General features: G+C 39.6%; 1 protein-coding gene across 1 annotated transcript; it reads left to right on the top strand.

Annotated features, from left to right (window-relative positions):
- The first annotated feature begins 392 nt into the window (after positions 1 to 392).
- Positions 393 to 15,716, top strand: LOC145409624 (RWD domain-containing protein 2B). Its single transcript, XM_080279978.1, has 7 exons — positions 393 to 457; positions 1,799 to 1,921; positions 6,142 to 6,276; positions 7,641 to 7,762; positions 9,278 to 9,461; positions 13,529 to 13,654; positions 14,817 to 15,716. Exons 2-7 carry the CDS (start codon positions 1,814 to 1,816, stop codon positions 15,063 to 15,065), a joined length of 924 nt encoding a protein of 307 aa, XP_080136104.1. The 5' UTR covers positions 393 to 457; positions 1,799 to 1,813; the 3' UTR covers positions 15,066 to 15,716.
- Positions 15,717 to 22,295: the final 6,579 nt, after the last annotated feature.

The following is a 22,295-nucleotide window of genomic DNA, read 5'->3' as shown; positions in this document are numbered from 1 at the left end:
TGCGTAAAATATATTATGTTACTTCTTCTCATCCACTACTCAGGCGGAGTACTACCCTCACTTACAGCGCACATTCTCATCTTACAACTACGCATCTTCCAGCCTTTCTCTTCCATTCGACCATCCGCAATCCAAAGAGGCTGAGCAATTTGCATGTGTTCAGGGTAACGGGATATATCCTATCCAATATTCATACGAGTGGCAGTTTTCGGAAGTCTAATAACTTTATAATTTATTTATTCGTATTTCTCATATTTTATTTTACTGTTGGTGAAAAATAAATATGATGTTGTTGCTTTAGCAAGTAAATAAATTATATCTTATGCAGTGAAGGTCACAATTTCTTTTTCATTATTTGTGAATGTTAGTTTGTTTTGCTGCGCTCACGTGGCTTTTGTTTACTATTGATGTGGCGCCAGCTGTTCCAAATATTTATTACATATTTACTTCATTGCAGGTAAGAATAATTATATCTGATGGTTTACATGATCCCTTAAAGCTTGCATGTTGAGTATGGTGTGATTTGATTCAGTAGAAATTGTGTAGTGTATGAGATGCAATGGTATGTCGTTCTCCCCTGCTGTTTCTAAGGGCGAAAGGGGGCGTGGTTTGCGACGTGAACCCCATTACAATAGCCAGTTTCACTATCGGTGAACCTCTATGGACGTATTGATATTGCTGGGGCATGGTAGTAATAATATTGAGGTAAGTGAGCGTAGTAACAAGAACTTGTAAAATATGAAGCACCGTATTATTTGGGATGTGGCAAGATACAGGGTTAGAAAGTGTTGAGTATGTTGTGAAGGTCAGAGCTGACAAGTTCAAGGTGTTTCCACGGTAAAACCAGTTCTTAAACGGGACTTGTGAAATTTTGGAATACCAGTGGTTACATAAGTGATATCACACCACATAACTTGTTAATGTAGTCATACCGTATAGTTAGATGTACAAAATGCAATAGAAGTATGAGATGAATATTGTAAGCTATATTAAATATATATCTTTTATGCCAGAAAGTGATTGCATACTTCATTTGTTTAGATTAAAATTGGTACTGGAGTAAATTAAAGTTGCAGTGTATATGTTACAGCATGTAATATCAACTACGCTTCACTGAATAAAACTGTCATGTATTATGTAGGCTATAAGTGGGGGAATAATTAGGTTTTCAGGCACAGTAGACTTGTGAATAAATATAGTAGCATTGATTATTATAATTAATACATTCTAAGTATATCCAGGGTGATATCAGAAATAACTACATGCACAGAGCAATGCATACAAATATACACATGCACAAACCTCTTCAGAGAGAGGGGTTGGAGAGTGAGGAGGAGAGGGGAGAAAGGAACCACAGGAAGTATATTAGTGGGTGGCTGCCAACCTTTAGGTCAGTGTTGTGTTGAAGTTTGTAAAGAGAACATCTGGTGCTTCAGCAGGGTGTGATATACTGAATAGGATAGCATGTCAGTTTGGTATGAAGTGAGTCAATTTAATATGGTATTTTTGCTTTCAGTGACTATAGTACCTCTGTAGTCATATAGTTTATCATGAGAGAATGTAGAATGTAGCTACAGTACTGTTTACTTACCATAGCTTACTTTGTTGAATTTTTCCTCACTGGATGCAGCTAAGGTGGACCTCTGCTATGACCAGGTAGCTTGACTTCTCTAGCACTCTGTAGGGTAATGACTTAGTTGTAGCGGTGGGATAACCTGTACTGTAATTTTTTGTTATCTATGAAATCGCATTGATGTAAAATAATAGAAAACAGATTATAATGGATGATTATTTACAGTGCACACAAAGAAAGATGAGCCAAGATGATGATAGCAAGGCAGAGATAGCTGGTGAACCCCAAGACCAGGCAGAGTTGATGGCCATGATAGAACTTCAGCTCTCAGAGGTTGATATGCTTCAGGTAAGAACATCTGTTTTTGAGTTCATTACCAAGTCATACCTTAGACAGCCTAACTTAACATTTCCTTTCTTTTTTTTTGGTTTTTGAAGGCTCCAACATGCTTGCATTCGTCAGCCTTAATCACCTAATGGGGGCTCTTGATGGTCCTCGATCTCTGGCAGCCTCCTTGTTCAGTCCCTTAATCCTGAGATCACACTTAAATTACTGAATGACCTCGTCCCATGTCATTTACAGTCTGCCTTTTGTAACTCCTCCTCCAGTATTAATGCTTCCCACTTTCTGCACCCAATTATCCTCTCCCATCCTTACCACATGCCCAAACCACCTCAATCTACCTCTCCTCATAACAACACCAGTACACTCCAGTCCCATCCTACCTCTCATCATAAACCTAGCCCCCCCAGGCCTTGCACATGGGACGCACTGCACATCCACCTAATCATTGTCATTTCTATACGTATGAGCCTGCGAATATCCTCCTCCTTAACTGCCCAGGTCTCACTACTATACTGCATTACACTTCTAACACATGCTGCATATAACGATCCTTTAGCATGGAGGGAGAGTCCTCCCAATGTCAGGAGAGGCAAGAGCTCCCTGAACTTCTTCCAACCACTTCTCATCCTAGTCCAGCCTTACCTCCAGCACATAACATGTCTCGCAAGTAACAAAGCTTTTACACACACTCAAGAGACTCACCAGCATGTTCAATCCTTTCACACTTGACAATCTCCACCTGCTCTCCCAGACACACCACACACATAAAATCAGCATTATCTCACTGTCTGCCTCAAATACTACCACATCTCTTATGAACCCACTTATCAGAAACACTGCATAAGATAGAATCGCTTCCCACACTATGTGGCAAATTGCATATGACCACTTTCCCTCATCTTTGACAGTACTGCCACCAATCCTAGATATCATCACTTTTGTTTTACCAGCATTTACTCTTAAGCCCTTGCACCCCAAACCATCTCTCCACTTCATAAATCTTTCCTCCACCTCCCTTTCATTCTCTGCAATCAACACCAAATCATCAACGTACAACATCTAAGGGAGTCGAGTTCTGAAGTCATGTGAGAGGGCTTCAGGTACCATGATAACAACATGGGACTCAAAACTGACCCCCGATGCACACCAACATTCACGGAAAACTCATCACTCAAATCTCCATTCACTCTTACCTGCGGGCGAGCACCCATATAGCCTACATGGTCACAATCACCCTAACCAGCCACTCTTCCAACCCAAGCTTTCTTATTGCCCACTTCACCACATCTCTTGGGACTTTGTCAGAGGCCTTCTCCAAATCAACAAAAACAAAGTACTGTACAGTTCCTTTTTCTTTTCTATACATTTTTCCTGAAGCTGTCAAACAGTGAATATGGCATCATTGGTCACCCTGCCTGGCATAAACCCAACTGCATCTCATCAATATTCACTCCTTCTCTAACTACACCATCTAGAACTCTCTCCACTACCTTCATTATCTGATGTAAGTTTTTATACCCTTATAATTTCCTCTTTCTAGGGCATCACCTTTCTCTTGTACACATTTACAATTACACTCTTCAGCCAATCATCTGGAACAACACACTCATATATAATCATATTTATCAGGTCAGTGACTAACCTCATTCCTATATCTCCTGAGGCCTTCAGCATTTCAGCAGTCAACCCAGACACACCTGCTGCCTTCCTCACATGCATCCTTCCTATTGCCTCACTCGCAGTAGTAGCGTCAATCAACGGCAAAGGGCCAAACACTGGATCTGCTGGCTCCAAACCTTCCATGTCCCAGTCAAACTCCTCATTCAACACCTGGCTGTAATGCTCTCTCCAGGCGTCTTTAATATCCCCACTTCACCACTACCCTTCCTTCATCATTCTTCATATACTGCTCACCTATAAAATCCCAATTCTCCCTCTTCACCTGATTTGCCACCTGAAATATAAACTTCCTTTCCAAACAGCCCTCCTGACCAGGAAATAATCTGTCTGACTGCTATTTCCCTCTGCTGTCTCTTTTCCTAACCTACTTTCTCTTTTGCTAAAACATGTGTTGCACACAATCATGTTCATTGCCTCCCCAGACTCAAGTATCTTTTCCTCTTCCTCATTTCGTATACCATATGCAGATCCCCCTTGCACTCCTTCATATCCTTGAGCTGCTTCACCAACATGACCATTTAAGTCTCCTCCCAAAACCACTATCTCATCATCCCCCATACCACCCACTACACATATTAAATCATCCCCAAGTCTGTCCTTCTCTACCTCATTCAATCCTGCCTGTGGAGCATATGCCGATATAATTGTGGAGCATATGCTGATATAATTGCAAACATCATTCCACTGATTATCTTTAGATATTGCAAATTGATATAATTTGTTCATCTATCTTTCTCTCTCTCTCTCTCTCTATAGATAGATAGATATATGTAGATATAGATATATACAGGCATGCCCAGGTTCAGTAATGTAATTGGTCAGGTAAAACCCCATCGTTAGGCAGGGTATCATATATCGGGGTAGTTTTAACTTGTAAAGTAATGGGGAGCATTTACCAGCCTTGGGTTTCCCCCCAAACCAAGTCCAATACCTACCCAAATGAGCCCAAAAACAAGTTTAAAGCCAATCAAAATGGCCTAACAGCTGTAAAAGAAGCTAACCTAAGCCTAACACCTGTAAATAACTCACTAAAACCAACAAATAAAATCTGGAAATTATCAGATACATCTGGAAAAAATCAAGCTTAGTAAACTGTACCCCAAAATGACAATATTCACCCCACCTATGGCTAAAACACATGTCTAAAAATAGTTTATAAATCAACCCAGACACACAATTTTAGTCTAAAATTTAATCAAAAACAGTAAAAAAATCAAAACCTAGCGTTAAATTGGGGTTTGGCCATCATTAGGGGGGGGTATGGTGGTATTTCTACCCCCATCGTTAAGCCAGGGTATCGCATCTAGGAGTATCATATATCGAGGTATTACTGTATATACACACACACACACAGAAAGGGAGAGCATGAATGCATGAAGAAAATTGTTGTTGTTGTTGTGGTATACCGTATACCTTAGTACTTGACTCCTTTACGAGAGATCCTTCTTCAGCCAAACAAAATTATTTAGTGAAATGAAACAGACATCATACTGCTGATTGGGTTTCTGTAAGTTGTTTTTATTTCATTTACAGTGAGAGGTTTCACAGAAGCTGAAGATAATCTTCAGGTGGTTGCAAGAATTAGGTTTAGTTTTGGCACTGTACTTAACCCGTGGATTGCGAGCCACAGCTCAGGCTGTGCTGGCCGTGCATCACCACTAACTACAGTACTTCGCCCCTATGCAAACTTACACATGGTGCTACGCAAAGACGGAGAGAGAGAGAGAGATTTTTTTTTTTCTCCACCAGATGATACCCTGGATGTTTATCTTCAAGTTTATAATAAACAAGAACATATATATATATTTTTTTTTTTCATTTTTTCACTACTCCCCTACGCAAACTTACGCATGGCTCTATGCAAAGACGGAGATTTTTTTTCTTTTCACCTGATGATGCCCTGGATGTTTATCTTAAAGTTTATAATAAACAAAAAGAAAAAAAAAAAAAACATTTTTTGTACACCACGGGGTGGGATAAAAAAGGTAACTGCACAATCCACGGGTTAATGGCTTAAGTACAATACAGTACATAATTTACATAGGCAAGCTCTGTACAGAAAACTGTCAGTGTATAAGATAAACAGTAGCTATGTAAATTTTTTCATTGTGTCATTCTTTACATATATACAGTATTCCCATTCCTCTGTGTACAGTTTTCCATAAACAAACTGCATCAGCAATAGATGCAGTAAATTCCCATTTTGTGTGTGTGTGTGTGTGTGTGTGTGTGTGTGTGTGTGTGTGTGTGTGTGTGTGTGTAATTGATACCTGTGAAGCTGATTGCCAGTTTCTTCAGTTTACAGCACCAAAGGTACACAGAGAGTTAGAGTATATGGAATCAGTCCCCAGCATAAAATGAGGATCACCTCCAGTATATACAGTAGTACCATATTTCCGAGGATGTACAGCAGTAGTTCTCCCTCTATTATGCTTTCTCTCTCCTTGTTTACTGGGCTATACGTCACCCTGTCCTTAAGTGTCAAAGGTTGTCATGATGATGATGATGATAATACAAGTTTTTTTTTTTGGTGTGTGTGTCAGTCCATGTTTCCTGGTCCAAGAGAACTGGTGTTGGATGATCCATCAGTGCTGTGTGACTTACGAGACTTTGCTGAAGGACGCACATTGCTGCTGCCACCTCGCCCTGACCTCACGATTAACTTGGATGTTCAAAGGGTGTGTTTGTGTGTTTTTAGCAGTCATTCTTTCAAGTAATTACAATGCATTTTACTGCATACATCTACTTTTATAGAACTTAAGGAGCTTGTACTTTGCTGGACTTTCCCTTGATTTCCGAGCCACTCTGGTGGCAGCGTTATTTACTGAGTTCCAACTGTCGTGAGGACAAAACCTAGTTATAAAAAACTTAGTTGAGACATGCATTTTGGTAAAAGAAAGGTAATCAGTAAACCTCAGTACAGTAGCTACAGGTATTAGTATATACAGTATATTGCAATTTTTTGCTTAAGCCAAACTGTTGCATATTCCCCATACTGTAAAAACAATACTGTATTAGTACTCAGCATATGAGGAAGAAGGTACTGTATGTTTATAAAGCAATGCTTGTACTGCTTATGCAGTACTAATGAAAAAAGCCATTTGTAAGACCATTTGTGTTTCAGGCTTGCATTTTTGTACATATTCTTAAGCTTTAAAGCATTTTGTAAGTTACTGGTATTACTTTTCATCCTCTTTGGCCCAGTGATGTACCATATGATTATATTAACTTGGCCAACACTAGGTAGTTTTATTCAACTTAGGAGACTCCCCAAGTCTGGAGGAGTGAATTACAGTATCCATTAAATTATTTAGCCAGAGAGTGTCATTTTTATTTTATTCTGGCAGACACATCAGATGATTTTATTTAACTTTAGGAGGAAACAACGGGCTGAAGCGATTAAAAATGCACATCTGTATTAAAACAAAAAGATACATAACATCAGACTAAAGAATTGTAAACATGAGTGAGTCATTGTTAAAATAGCACTCATGAAATACTGGAAGGTTAGATTGAAAAAAAAGCTGTTAATTGTATTATTGGCGGCGTATTGTACACAATATAATAGTGTAATAAAATTTTCAATATTCAGCATGAGGTAGGGAATTATTCTAGAGTTCCCCCCCCCCCATCTTATGTTGCCCCATGAGGAGCGTAGGAGCCCGGGGCTAGGCAAGTTGGTCCTGACATTTAAATAAATATATAAATCTAAGAGAAGTGGGTCAGAGGAGGAAAGATACCCCCAGACACAGTAGCTACCTCCTTTTTGATATAATTGGAAATACTGTACAAGAATACGTGCAGGACCAGTGCTGGATGGTGAGGTCACCTTCTCCTAATGCCAGTAAAGATATAAAGGGAATGTTTCAGCCCCTTGCCCCTGCCCCTTTTAGTCACCTTTACAGTACGGTATTGTTTCTCTTCAGGCCCCAGAGAGCAAAGCAATACAGTATATCAGTTTCTAAATACTGTACTGTACTGTGTAGAGTTTTTTGGTTTTAATCTATAAGCCTTTACTGTAATTTGTTATTTTGAATTTTAGGGTTGTGTGAGCATGAGCGTAAACCTGCCTCATCAGTATCCAGCCATCCAGCCCAGTATCTTTGTACGTTCTCAGACACTCTCACGCCAGGCCCAGCACAGACTCAATCAGGATCTGTTAACGTAGGTTATCGTTTGCCCTCAGATTTCCTTACAAATTTTATTTGCCAGTTTTTCTTTCATACTTGGCAAGCAGGTTAGGATTCTGGAGCTGACTTAATGTTGCACTGTGTTGTGCTTTACAGGTTTGCTATACTTGAGAGTTCAGGTGAATTGTTGAAAAATATGTTTTGCGATTAATTGTTTATCACTCAGTGACATAGGTTCAGTGCAAACAGATTTTTGGAAATCATTAAAGTCTGTCTGGTAAGTGATATTTAAGTTATGTGAAACATTTACAGTGCTGAGTGTTAACCATATAACTAACCATACATGTTCCCTGCATGTCAACAAGTGGGTTGATGGAAGGTTAGTATGCCTCCCTGTAAAACAACTAATCCAAAGTCAAACAGCCACCCCTTACAGGATTATGGCATCTGGCAGTAATATAGATAGATACTGTACATAGATAGTAACAGTTTCAATTCAGATTGAAGCATAACAGTATCAGAGTGCCATGTTAGGCCCTGCTAATGTATTAACCTGTGGATTACGCAATTGCCTTTTTTTATCTCACCCCGTGGTGTGCAAAAAATGAAGGAAAAAAGTGTGTGTGTGTGTGTGTGTGTGTTTTAAATATAAACTTGAAGATTAACATCCAGGGCATCAACTGGTGAAAAGAACAATTCTCTCTCTCTCCATCTTTGCGAAGTGCCATGCTTAGGTTTGCATGGGGGTTGAGTTGTTTATGGTGACGCATGGCCAGTACAGCCTGAGCTGCGGCTTGCAACGCGACGCTACCCAGCCTGAGCTGTGGCTCTCAATCCATGGATTAATAGACAAGAACACTGAGAGATTTTTAACCCCCAGTACCCCTACTCCACCCAACCCCTGACTCGTCATTCTTAATTGGCAGTTATATCTCACGCGAACCTCATACTTTACACTCATAGTCACATTACTAATATGCAAAAATAAAATACAGGGATATGTAAAAAGTATTTAATATAACTATGAACATACTGCAGCAAGAAATTAATGCATTATAACATTGACAGTAAAACAAAAACTTTAAAAACGGCCATCCCAGGCTTCATGCATCGGTGCTTGTGTGTGTGTGTGTGTGTGTGTGTGTGGGTGTGGGTGTGGGTGTGTGTGTGTGTGTGTGTGTGTGTGTGTGGTGTGTGTGTGTGTGGTGTGTGTGTGTGTGTGTGTGTGTGTGGTGTGTGTGTGTGGTGTGTGTGAGAGTTTGCAAAGCAGTGCACCCAACACATGAGGCCTGAGGTGGCCATTGTTAACATTTTTGTTTTACTGTCACCATCATACTGCATTAATTTAGTGCTGCAATGTGTTGATAGTTATATTATATACTATTTACATATCCTAGTGTTTATGTTTGTATTAGTAGTGGGATCAAGAGTGTTAAGCATGAAATCAGGTCGAGGTGTAACTGCCAGTTAAGTTTGACGGGATGTGCAGAAATGTCTTCATTTGGTGCCCCTTTGGGATGGTCATTAACAGTAGGTATTCTTCCCACAGATACATTGAGTCATTACAGAAAGGGGACCTCTGTGTTGGGCCAGCAGTAACATGGCTGCAGGAGAATGGAGGGTCATATTTTGATGAGAGTACAGACACACAGGATGTTGAAGTAACCCAAACAGAAGCCAAAAACAACAGATTTGCTCGTCTGTGGATTTACTCCCACCACATATACAGTAAGGTAAGGGTCAGTGGTGGGAGTTGGCTTTATTAATTAATATAAAGGCTGTAGCAGTTACGACCTGACCTTAGCTTGTTTAGAACCTAGAATATTGGAGAATAGTGAATAATGATTGCAATATGAACTTTATTTGTAAAATATGTTGTGGTTTGGTATTTATTTCCTAATGGTAAGACAGACATTTCAAATTTAACTATACATTTATTGGATCTCTGCTTTTTTCATGCATTATAAACCTTCTTAACTTTCTTTTTGGTGTATTATTGAATAGCATCCTTATAACTTAATAATCTCAGATAACATGGGTCTGCAATATTAAAGTCATTTTTTTTTTTAATTCTGAATATTTGTTTTTTATCGCACTCATAAACACAGCAAAAAGTACATGTAGAATCTTCCATCACATCACATTTTTAAAAATTAAAAAGAAATTAAATTACAATACTATATAGCAAATTATAAATTTCAATTGATCTATACAGTATTATGCTAAATTAACTGAAAATGAAAATATTTAGTCAGTGTAATTTTTTAAAACATATACATAAAGGAAGCTATCCATTCATCCATCATCCAATCTTATGTTGCCCCACGAGGAACATAGTAGCCCAAGCCAAGGCAAATTGGTCCTGAGATTTAAGATGAGAATGACCAGCCTCACTCATCCCTGAGTGGCATTAATGAGCAGTAAATCCCAACTACCCCTCGGATATAAACCTTCATTGGCTTAGTCCGATAGGAGTGCCTTAATTACCCACTAAACCACCAGGGCCAGAATTTGGTTATATGGTTACCACCCAATGTAGTAAATGGTTTCCTGGTGTACAGGAATGTACAGGAAACCCTTTGGCTTGTCACTCAGTGTAGAGTCACCTATAGGCAGAAGGAAGAGGAAGGAGTGAAGGAAAGAAAAACAAAAGAGGAAGTGTAAAGTCACCCATAGGCAGAAGGAAGAGGAAAGAATGAAGGAAAGAAAGACAGAGGAGGAAGGAAGGATGAGAGGAAAGGGCAGACACCCAAAGCAGCACTACATTTAGTGAGTGGATGGTGAGCACCCTCACCTACCATGTTACAGAAAGGAAACAACACTATATATTCCGTGACTCACATTTAACTTCTCGAGTCTTTGTAACTTCTCAGTTTTTTTGCTCCAAAACTTCATTTGGTGGCCAATCGTTTGTTCACCTTTCCTGGTGTGTCCCTGTGATTCATCCAGGATTAGTCCACCATCATACTGACATCCCAACATTCCTGGTACTTTCTTTCCATGTCCTTGATATCCTGATGGAATATTTCACCCTTTTTTTCATTCACCGTTCCACGATTTTGGGGGGGAAATTCCAAATGTGAATTCAAAAAGTGAACTTTGAGACTCATGTTGCAACCTAACTCCTTAAACTTGACCAACAAATTTCTCACAATTTCTTTGTGATTTGGATCCTTATTGTTACTTAAAAACTTAGAAATTACTTCTTTGAATGATACCCAAGCCTCTCGTTCCAGGTCATTCATCGCATCATCAGATTCTGCATCAGAAAGCAGTTTTCTAATATCAGGTCCAGTAAATACATCCCCTTTCAATTTAGCGTCAGACAAACCGGGAAACTTTCGGCACAAGTACATAAAACAGGCTTCATCTTTTGATAGGGCTTTGACAAACTGCATCAATAATCCAAGTTTAATATGAATCGATGGTAGCAGCACTTTATCTGGATTCACCATGCTAGGTCTGATGATGTTTTTGGCACCAAGCTGTCGATTTTTATCTATATGGCCATTCCTTCTAAATCCAATGTAAATCCTTGACTCTGCCGTTCCACTCACAGAGAAAACATGGGCATCTTTTCTACCCTGACTGCTGATCCAGTAAGATACACAGAACCTTCAGGTCCACACATATGAACCAGCAGTATTCATTGTAGTTTATTTTCCCAAGAAGAGTTGCCAGAGTCTGGTATGTTTCTTTTAAATGCACAGAATGAGCAACAGGTATTGATGCATGTTTATTACTACCATAAAGAAGTGCCCCTTTTAGGCTACTTTTACATGAATCTATAAATAGTCTCCAATCTTCTGCATTATAATTTCTGCCATGCTTCTGCACTACTCCACCTACATCAGTGCAGTAAAACATAAATCCATCTTTCTTGAAATATGGTGCAAACTCTATCTGTTTCGGTACCAAGAGAAAGTTGTGTCTGGATTTTATCATTTATCGGAACCCCAAGAACTCTGCGACGTCTTTGGGGAGACCAAGGTCTCTTACTAAATCATAAGTTCATCCTGAGAGAATGGTGTTGCTCATCGCTTGAACACTTTGAGACAAATTCCTTATCATTTACTGCAGCACTTTCTTCCTCTGAGTGAGTTTCTACGTAATCAAGACTACCAGGCGGAGTGGGGATTGGTAGATCAGGTCCATATAGTACAGGTCTTATTCCATCTATCCATAGCCAGATATCTTAATCCTGCAAGGAGTGGCCACATGCAAATCGCCTCCATGTCGCTCTGTCGCTCACCATTTCACTGCCCTGCTCCCAGCTCACACACACCCCTCTCTTATATACCTCTCCACTCCATCCCTCCATCTCAACCTTGGCCTCCCCCTCCCTCTCCCCCCTTCCACCTCACTCACGTAAACTCTCCTCATCAGTCTCTCGCCTTCCATCCTCTCCACATGGTCATGCCACTTTAATGTATTTCTCCTAACACTTCCTATCACAGCCACTGCCACACCACAATGCTCCTTCACTTCCTTATTTGTCAGTCTGTCTCTCTATGTGACTCCACATGCTCCTCTCAAATAACTCGTTTCCAATGCTCTCACTCTTGACTTGTGTCCCTCCAACATGGTTCCATACCTTACAGTTAGTATCACAGTACTGTCATGCAGTAACTTCCATGCTCACTTCCCTGTTTCTTATCACTGCTTTCAAGAACCAGCAACCTTTCTTCCTTGTTGTACCCTTTCAAGTTCTTCACCCTCTAAACTTCCATCCCTACTCATCACACCACCCAAGTACTTAATTGCACTCACATTTTCCACTTCCTCCTCATCCAACCTCACTGTACATTCAGTGACTTCAGTTCTCTCGAAGACCATAACTTTACTCTTCCTTACATTCACCTTTAGATTCTGTTTCTTACACACTGTCCCAGACTCATTCACCAAGCCTTGCAGCTCCCCTTCGTCTTCACTTAACAACACAGTATCATCTGCAAACAATAGTTCAGGGAGTTTCAACACTGCCCTCTCTCACTAGGGCTGCTCCAACATTCACTGCCCGACTTTGTATATCGTTTATAACTCCATCCATAAACAGATTGAACATCCATGGAGACATGACACATCCCTGGTTCAGTCCAACCTTCAAATAGAAAAATAACTCAGTTCACTATCCACATGCACTGCAGCCTTAGCACCCTCATGCATACTCTTCACAGCATTCACCAGCTTCCCATTTACTTCATATATTCCTAAACCTTTCCACAGTCCTTGTCAATCCACCCTGTCATATGCCCACTCCAAATGGGGGAGGCGGTAGCCCAGTCGGTAGAGAGGTGGCCTGCTTCCCAACAGGTGCTGGAGACTGTTAAGAAAGAATTTTAAATGTGTCATATGTAAGAATGTGAGTATCATCTTACTCTTTGACTGTGTGTACAGTCACTCAGAAGAAAGATCACTGAGTGGCTGAATGTTTCTTGTCTAAGAGTGGTGATTGCGTGACTAGTTACCAAGCCTGTAGCCACATTTTAAATATACAGACATAAAAATAATTGCTGAGCTGAGTCAACTGCTATGCTTCTTTCACCTACTACTACATCAGTAGAAATGGTGGTCTTCATTGGCAGCTCTGGTCAGTGTTACTATGTTAAGATTAGTAAATGCTGTTTGTATAGGCCAATAATATGTTAGATTGTGGTTGGAGGGAACTGAAAAAGTGCCTTAGTAGGCCACAAGTGTCCTCTCCATATGTTATACTTTATCTGAGTTTAAATGTAGTTGTAAACTAATGAGTGAACTTATATGTAGAAATATCTGAGTGAATTTTTAAAATCATTCCTAGGTGAAAAGAAAAGACATCTTAGACCTGTCACGTGAGTTCGACCTGACCGGTTTCTGTCTCCCTGGCAAACCTGGCATCATTTGTGTTGAGGGTTTGGCACACAACACTGATGACTGGTGGCATAAGGTAAGAAAATGGCTTCTGTACGAGAAGTTGGTAACTCAGTGCAGTGTTATTGCCTGTAGAACAAACTTTTGCTCCTTCATTTTTCCTCCCCTTAACCCATGGATTGTGCAATTACCTTTTTTTTTTTATCTCACCCCGTGGTGCGCCAAAAAAATAAATAAATAAATAAGTTTTTGTTTATTGTAAACTTGAAGATAAACATCTGGTGAAAAAATAAAAAAAACTCTCTTTCCGTCATTGCGTAGTGCCTTGCGTAAGTTTGCATAGGGGTGGAGTAGTGAACAGTGATGCTCAGCCACTGGAAGGTTAGCACAGCCTGAGCTGTGGCTCGCAACACGGCGCTTCCCAGCCTGAGCTGTGGCTTGCAATCCACGGGTTAAGATTACTGTATTTGTTTAATCTTAGGGAGTGAAGTCAGATTGTGAAGAGTTAATGGAGACTGTTTCTAACCCTGTCACTACAAATGGTTTCTCCAAAGTTAACAAATTTATATAAGGGCAACAAGAAAAAGAAAAAAAAAAAAAAAGTTCCAAAGGATTAAAGCTGACATTTTCATCACCCTAGAATTGAATCATGTATGAGATGTGAATCCATTTTTGTATGGTGATTCATCTGTGTGGGTGTTAAGAGACAGAGCAAGAGCGTCAAGCACACTTGCTGCATGTGGTATTACCTACTGTAACTTCCAACACAAGATTGTTTCCTACTGAAACTCATGACTGATAAACTTATGACTGATAAACTTATGCAACACTTTCATATATGGCATGAGTGTGTAAGTTTTAATTTTCATGGCTGCCTGCCTGCCAGGCCTTGTTAGAAAAGCACTGATATTTTAAATTTTGGGCCAGAATTCTCATCCCATAAACTGATAATAATACTGTACTGTTACAGTATATAATATTAACATGTTTAGCTTACGTCCTGATTGTTTGCTCAGTGTCTAAAGTTTTAAAAAATGAAACAGTGAAGGTATGACTTCACTTCTGCACTGTGAATAAAGAAAAAAAATTATATGAATTATGTTTTCAGCCTTGTAGTTCCTGTGGAATTAGACATGTCTAGAAGCAGAAAATCATAACTGATAAAAACTAACAGCTGTATGCATGCACTCATACTCTGTTTTGTGTTGACCTATATTCTGATCAGGGACTTCTTTCAGGTTCGTTCTTGGAATTGGCAGAAAATACTTGTCAAGAAACGTGAGGAAGAGAACTATCCAGGGAACCAGGGAGACATGACAGCATTCCGTCGATTTCCAACCTTCCAGGAGCTTGGAACAGAAACCAGCATCCGAGTTAAGAGTGGTGGTACTCATGTCAACATGGGAGATGTGTTCCGGTATTTGGATGAGCATGGCTGTGGCTATGTTTTTAGGGATTATTTTGGTATTAATGGACGACCTACCTGATTGGAGGCTGATTTGGGGGTGGATTGTGGAAATTCTGATGGTAACAAGTGAATGGATGAAGGATGAAAGCAGTTCCTGTAATATGAACACTGATACAGATGTTAGACTGCTATGTGAATAGATGAACTTAGTGAATATTTTTTGAGCTGATGATAAGTTACTGAGCATGATATGTCTGTATGAGAATGAATGAAAGTGAATGGGCATTGTGTTAGATTTGGTTACAGGGCAGCTATACTATTTAAACCATCGTTTTTGGTACTGGTACTTTTGGTGAATGTTATACAGTAAACCCTTGATGCTCGCAGATTTGATTACTTGAGGATTTTTTACTCTGGTAATAAATAGTAATGAATAATGAAATAAAATGAAAAAAATTTGGAGTTTTGATAGATGGACTAGCCCAGTTGCTCAGCGTCACTCTGCAAGCCCTCAACCATCAGTCTCGGGGTTACCTCAACCAAACACACCGACCACAGCTGATGGACTTGATAACCCTCCCCCCCTCCCCCCTGGTGGCAATGAGGATGCAGACAACGCACAATAAACATCACACATCGATCATAACTCATCATACTTAACCTGCATTTTCAATAATTAATCTTCCTACTGAAAGGTGAATTGAGGACAATGTATTGTACATTGATGAGAACTGATGAGAATAATAAATGTACTGTATGGTTTTAAAAATAACCATACAGTATATTACTGTACTGTATGGTATTTTTAAAATCTTTTATTTTACAATTTATTGTATTTTGAATTATGTTCATGTATAATCATTTATCATTATCATTAACGCATCAGAAACCATTTTCTTTATTATGTAGGCATATTTTCAGTGTGGACCGGAAAACTAATTTGATGCTTGTGGATTTTTCATTCTCACAGGGGTCTGTGTTCCCTAACCCCTGTGAGTATCAAGGGTTTATTGTACTCTTATGTAGAATATTTACTATACTTTTTACTGGAAGTTCATGTAATTTGAATATTGATTGGATGGTCTGAGAATTGATAAGAACTTTGATGGGTCATTTATAAACTGTAAAAAAAAGCATATATATATACAGGTATATATATATAGTAAGTATATGTTGGGTGGATAATTTCTGTAAAAATGGACCTGGTGGAAGCACTACTTGAAGAAAATTACACGAATTTTAAAACAGTGCCGGTGTGTTATAATCATTACTGTGCATTACCATTCAGTATTATAGTGTTCTTAGCATTTCCTTATCTTTTAGCCCTTAGCACTTTTACATATTTTTGTATGCATAAAAATTACCCAGATAAGCTAAAATAATTCTGATAGAGGAGAGACTTACTTTATTCTTAGGAGGCACTGAGACTTGTAATGTCAATATATATATATCAATACGTAGAAATGGGTAATGTCAGAATCAAACGGTTGAATATAATTTTGAGTTGCACATACCATATCTCGTTCAATACCAGGGTTCTCTCCTATTATCATAATCATCATCCCAACTCTGATTACTATGTTAAAAATGGTACCGGGTAACTGGTGCTCCCTCTCTTCTGAGTCATGGACCCCCACAAAACAAGAAAAGCTTTGTTCTGTTACTCCACCCGACTTGAACTTCCATCTATCTATCTCCATCTGTAGCCAAACACCATAATCCTGTAAGGGGTGGCCATTTGACCCTGAGTTACCTGTTTTACGGGGAGGAGCACTAACCCTTCGCCAACCCACTTGTTGACATGTAGGAACACGTATGGGTTGTTTATATTGTTACTTCCCAGCATTTTCCTGGCCTACCGGAAACCACTAGGCTTGTCACTCAGTGTAAAGCTACCTGAAAAGGAGAGTAATAAAAAGTGACAGGAAGGGTGAGAGAAATAAGACGAGAGGAGGGCAGACACAGAAAAAAGAATGATGAAGGTGAAGGAAGAAGTAGGTAGCACTACATCAAGTGAGATGAAGATGGTCACCACCACATGACTGCCAAAAATAGAAAGCCAGCACTTATAACAACAGTTGAGCACCATCATAATCATCATCATCATTCTACTGGGTATATGCACATGACAATTATAGGTCATCATCATCATCATTCTACTGGGTATATGCACATGACAATTATAGGTCATCATCATCATCATCTGGTCCTCCTTTCTCACCCTAGGGCAGGGTGAGGAGTGGCAACATCCAGACAACCAAAGTTTGTCCGGTTCAATGGGCCATGCTTCCATTCACTCACCATTCAAGCCCTCGAAATCCTGGTGCCATCTGACAGGCCCCCAAAATTTCACCATGTTCTGTTGCTTCAGATATACCTGTCTGTTAGAGCCAATCTGAACACTGTCACGTTAAAAGGGTGCCAAGTCCCTTGTCATGCACTTCTCAGCACAAAATTCATCCAGCTAGCCCAATCTCATGTCAGTCCCTTAGTCTCACCAACTTCCATACCTCTGTTCCCCACATACTCATCCAACATATCCCTTCACCTTCTTCTTGGCCTACCTTGGCTCCTCTCTCCTTCAGATTTGCTCAGAAATGACAATACATTGAGTGGTTTTGGAAAATAATTTTTTGGGGAAGTGAGTGGAACAACTCTGTGATGATATGATACACTGTACTGAATAATATAGTTTACTGTATTGCATCCGAACATGCTTATATCCAGGATAAGTATTGATGCCCTGGTCTTTGTCAGTGTTTTTTTTAGTACAGGTATTTCAAAATTATTTCCCCTACAAGAGATTTAAGAGAGTAAGGTACATCTTTCACATGGTTTTTAAAAGGAACAGTTGGTGGCAAGCACAGTCAGAAAATTACAAGGCTTGAAAGTTAAATTTCTATGTGGCTAAAAGTTACTTACATAGGTTAGAGCTGGATGCTCATAATCCTGTGTGTCCATATCTTACATCGTCTTGTTCTGATGCATTGGCAAATAAAACTAGGTTGGTGGTGGACAGTGATATTGCTTCAAAACCATATTTTTCATCATTATTTCTCCAATATTTATATAATTTTGAAGATGATGGATGGAAGCAAGAGAAGACATAAGACAGACCAGTGAAAAATGAGAGGATTTGCAAGGAAATTAACTAAGATGAGGAGGACAGGTAAGGAATGACAAGAAAGAAAACATATGATACCAATGAATGGGAAAAAATGGATATTCAAGCAAAAGATGACTGGTGTACAGGCTAGTGTTGGACTGGGAACTGAGAGAAAGCAGCCCACCTGACATCATATAGGAGTGGATGAGTCAAGAATGACCAGTCCAAAGACAGAACAACACAATCTCTTACCTCCTACTGCAGTGATGGGGAGATGCCAAGTAGAGACACCATGTGTAACAGCAGAGTGAGCTCGATAAACTTGCTCATTATCCGGGATACCAACATGGCTGGGTAACCAACAAAACAATGCTAATTTATGGTGAACAGACGTATAAAAAAAGCAATTCCTGGATGTGAAGAACTAAAGGGTGGGGTCTGGTAGATGTCTGACGATGATGGAGATAATGAACACAGCCCATACTGTACTCATTTACCAATGAAGAAAGCAGACTCCTAAAATTAAAAGTACATCACAATAAATGTGCTTTGTGATACTATTATTTCTAACAACTTAAAGGCTATAATGTCCAAATATTAAGGGAATCATAACCATACTTGTACTGTACTATCTATTTTTTGTTAAAAAGTACAATAACCATTTCATAATAAATTTTAAGTTGATTTTAATTCAAAGTACAAACTAATGTATTTGTGTAAACTAAAGCAACCTTATATGTATGCATACCATGGAGGTGGAGCAATATCAAAGAACCTATGTATCTATGGTACTTATATCACAGGAGTACCACTGATACAAAATATATTGGACCTTATGACCAATCAACCCAAATATGCACAACAAATTTATCCTGTCTCTCAATGTAACATACAGTCAACCTCCGTTATTCGTGGGTTCGCCATTTGTGGATTTTTCTGGGAAATTATTTCAAGGTATTTCCTGCTTTTCCCACACCACCAGCTGTTCCTAGTGGTTCATAAGAGATTTTTTTTTTTTTGCATGTTTTCTGTGAGAAATACCATCCTATACAGTTAAACTGTGTAGTTACCCTGTACTGGTATGTGCTGTTCAGCACACAGCCAACCCTCATCGTCACTATCACATGGTGAGTACAGTACATTGTACCCAGAAAGGCTTGTTTATCACACTGTACTGTCATTTTAGGAAGTACAAAGTTGACATAAAATGCATCTACAGGTGTTATAGTGGGTCTGTAGGTAATACCAATAGCTAAAACACCGAAAACAGTGACTTCTGTGGTAGGTCTGGGCTATTTGTGTAATTCAATATTCGCAGCGTGTTCTGGTAAACCTCAGTGAACAGCGGGAACTGCCTGTACAGACAGTAACACAGACACTTCACTAACCACATATCAGTTCATCATGTGATTTCTTTACTAGATGGTATTGTATACTGTACTACTAAACTCAGTCATCTCTGTATCCCAAAACATTCTACACACAATATAATATCACTTCTCAAAAATAACACCCAACACAAACACCTATCATGGAAGTAATGGCCCTCTGACTAAACTTTCACAGATGAGAAATCTATGAAGAAGTGTAACATATAAAGTACCAAAAGTTCATTTTAACTGGACACATTGTAGCTGCCATACAAAACAGATCATGTTAAGCTTAAGTTGTAAATGAATTAAAGGCAGTTTCCCCTACAAGAATATACTTCATACACACATAAACATTCCCTCATTTCTGAGACTCTCCTCTTCTCTTTTCATCCTCATGTCGGTAACATGCAGCATATTTCACCATCATCATTGTCGTATTTCTTAAACGTAAGTAAAGGAGCACCAAGCTAGCAGGCACAGCACAAAGGTGAGTCACATCTGAACTTTAAGGCCCTAGTACACAATACTGCCCATGCTGGGCATGTGGCAATGGTAACAAATTTATGCAATAAATGGATCATTTAGGGCAACTACAGTTACAATGCAACCGGACCCATCCATGCTATGATAATCTACATAAAACTCTGCAGCAAAAAAAATATATACATTAAAAGTCCTCTAATCCGAATGGAAGGGACCGAGGGTCTTTCAGACCGTTGTTTTTTTCAGACTATTGGGAGGGACCTCTGGAAACATCAGAAATATGTACACTCACGATCACTAATTTCTGGCCAGAGGTGCCCCCTTCCTACCCCTGTATACCCAGGGAAGAGGGGAGTGAGGGGGACAAAACGAGCTCCACTCTCCTCAACCCCTTCTCCTAACCCTTCCCCATACCCCTACCCACCCCACCCGTCATTCTTAACTGGCAGTTACATCTCATGCTGATCTACCCCTTCTCCCAACCCTACCCCATACACCTACCCACTCCACCCGTCATTCTTAACTGGCAGTTACATCTCAAGCTGATTTCATTCTTAACATTCTCGGCTCCACTGCTAATACAAACATAAAATACTAGGATGTGTTAAAAGTGTATAATATAACTATCAACATGCTGCAGCAAGAAAATGCATTATGACGTTGACAGTAAAACAAAAACGTTAACAACGGCCGCCTCAGGCCTCACATTTTGGGTGCAGCACTGCTTTGCAAACACACACACACACACACACACACACACACACACACACACACACACACACACACACGCACACACACACACAAACTCGCAAACACAGACACGCACGCATGCAAGCACCCAATGCATGAAGCCTGGGATGGCCGTTTTTAAAGTTTCTGTTTTACTGTCAATGTTATAATGCATTAATTTCTTGCTGCAGTATGTTCATAGTTATATTAAATACTTTTTACATATCCCTGCATTTTATTTTTGTGTATTAGTAATGTGACTATGAATGTAAAGTATGAGGTTCGCGTGAGATATAACTGCCAGTTAAGAATGACGAGTCAGGGGTTGGGTGGAGTAGGGGTATTGGGGAGGGTTGGGAGCTGGGGTAGAGGTGGGTAGAGCTCATTTCATCACCCCACTTCCCATCTTCCCTGGGTATACAGGGGTAGGAAGGGGACTCCAGTGTGCAGAAATTAGTGATCATAAGTGTACATGATCATTAAATAAACACTTAAAATGATATGGGTTATTGTTTTATTCACCGGAAATGCATAGCAGTGTAGATGAATAGTTGCAGGCAGGTACATTAAAGTCCAAGAGCAAGTCCAAGCCTGATAAATCCTTAGGTAACGGCCAGAAAAATTCAAAAAATTTCACCTTGACAAATTCAGAGACTTGGGATTTTAGGATTATTGGTGGCCGGATTAGAGGACTTTTACTATATATATATATATATATATATATATATATATATATATATATATACTGTAGATATAGATATATAATCACTGACATATCTTTTAGAAATTTTTAATACATTTGATATTACACTACCCTTGCGTCCAGTACGCATTTGTCCAGTACTATTCTTGTCCAGTACGATCGGCAAAAAAATTAAATAATTTATTACTGTAGTACAGATTTGTTGGGCTAATACGGATCGGCCATATAAAGCGGGCCAAATTCAAGGGGTTCCCCTCTAGTACTGACGTGCTGCGTCCAGTACTACTACCCATGCGCGCACCGAGAGATGGCCAACACCAAGGAACGTTTCTCAAGTACTGCCGTGCCAGTCCGGTACGCCTTCCTCGTGACTCGTGACGTGTGCCAGTCAAATTGCAGTATTGCACTTCCCCCTGGTGACGAAGACGACGACGTGTTCGTCTGTGACTGCGAGAGATTTATAAGGGAGGTCGAGACAGAGAGGCCTCCTCAGGATCCTCAAGACTCTCCTCCAGAGGGTCAGTAGGACCTCCTACAGCCTCGGAAACCCCTTCCCCTTCCCCCCCAAGCCCATCACTACTAATCTTAAAGGTTGGTAAAATCTTAGTTATGTCAAAATGTAGTTAAGCTGAATTTTGAAGGGACTTTTTCAAGGCTTGTCTGACGTTATTTATTTTTCCCATAAGGTCTGTTGTTTGTCCAGTACGGATTTGTCCAGTACAGTAGCAATGTCTGACAAGATACTGTACTAGACGCGAGGGTACTGTATCTTGTTTTATAAGATCCATACTATATATTTTTTTTGCACTGAAAGATACCATTTAAATATATGGAGTGTGTGTTTATTTTGTACTTGTTGGAGAAACTGAAATAAACTGCCACAGCAATTAAACCATAATTCCTACAGTACCCATT

The sequence above is a fragment of the Coenobita brevimanus genome, chromosome 82 (assembly GCF_032717465.1).
Source record: "Coenobita brevimanus isolate Jiangsu-jjx chromosome 82, ASM3271746v2, whole genome shotgun sequence".
Taxonomy (NCBI): Eukaryota; Metazoa; Arthropoda; class Malacostraca; order Decapoda; family Coenobitidae; genus Coenobita; species Coenobita brevimanus.
Note: the sequence above shows the minus strand (reverse complement) of the source record. Positions and strands in the feature narration are given on the sequence as shown.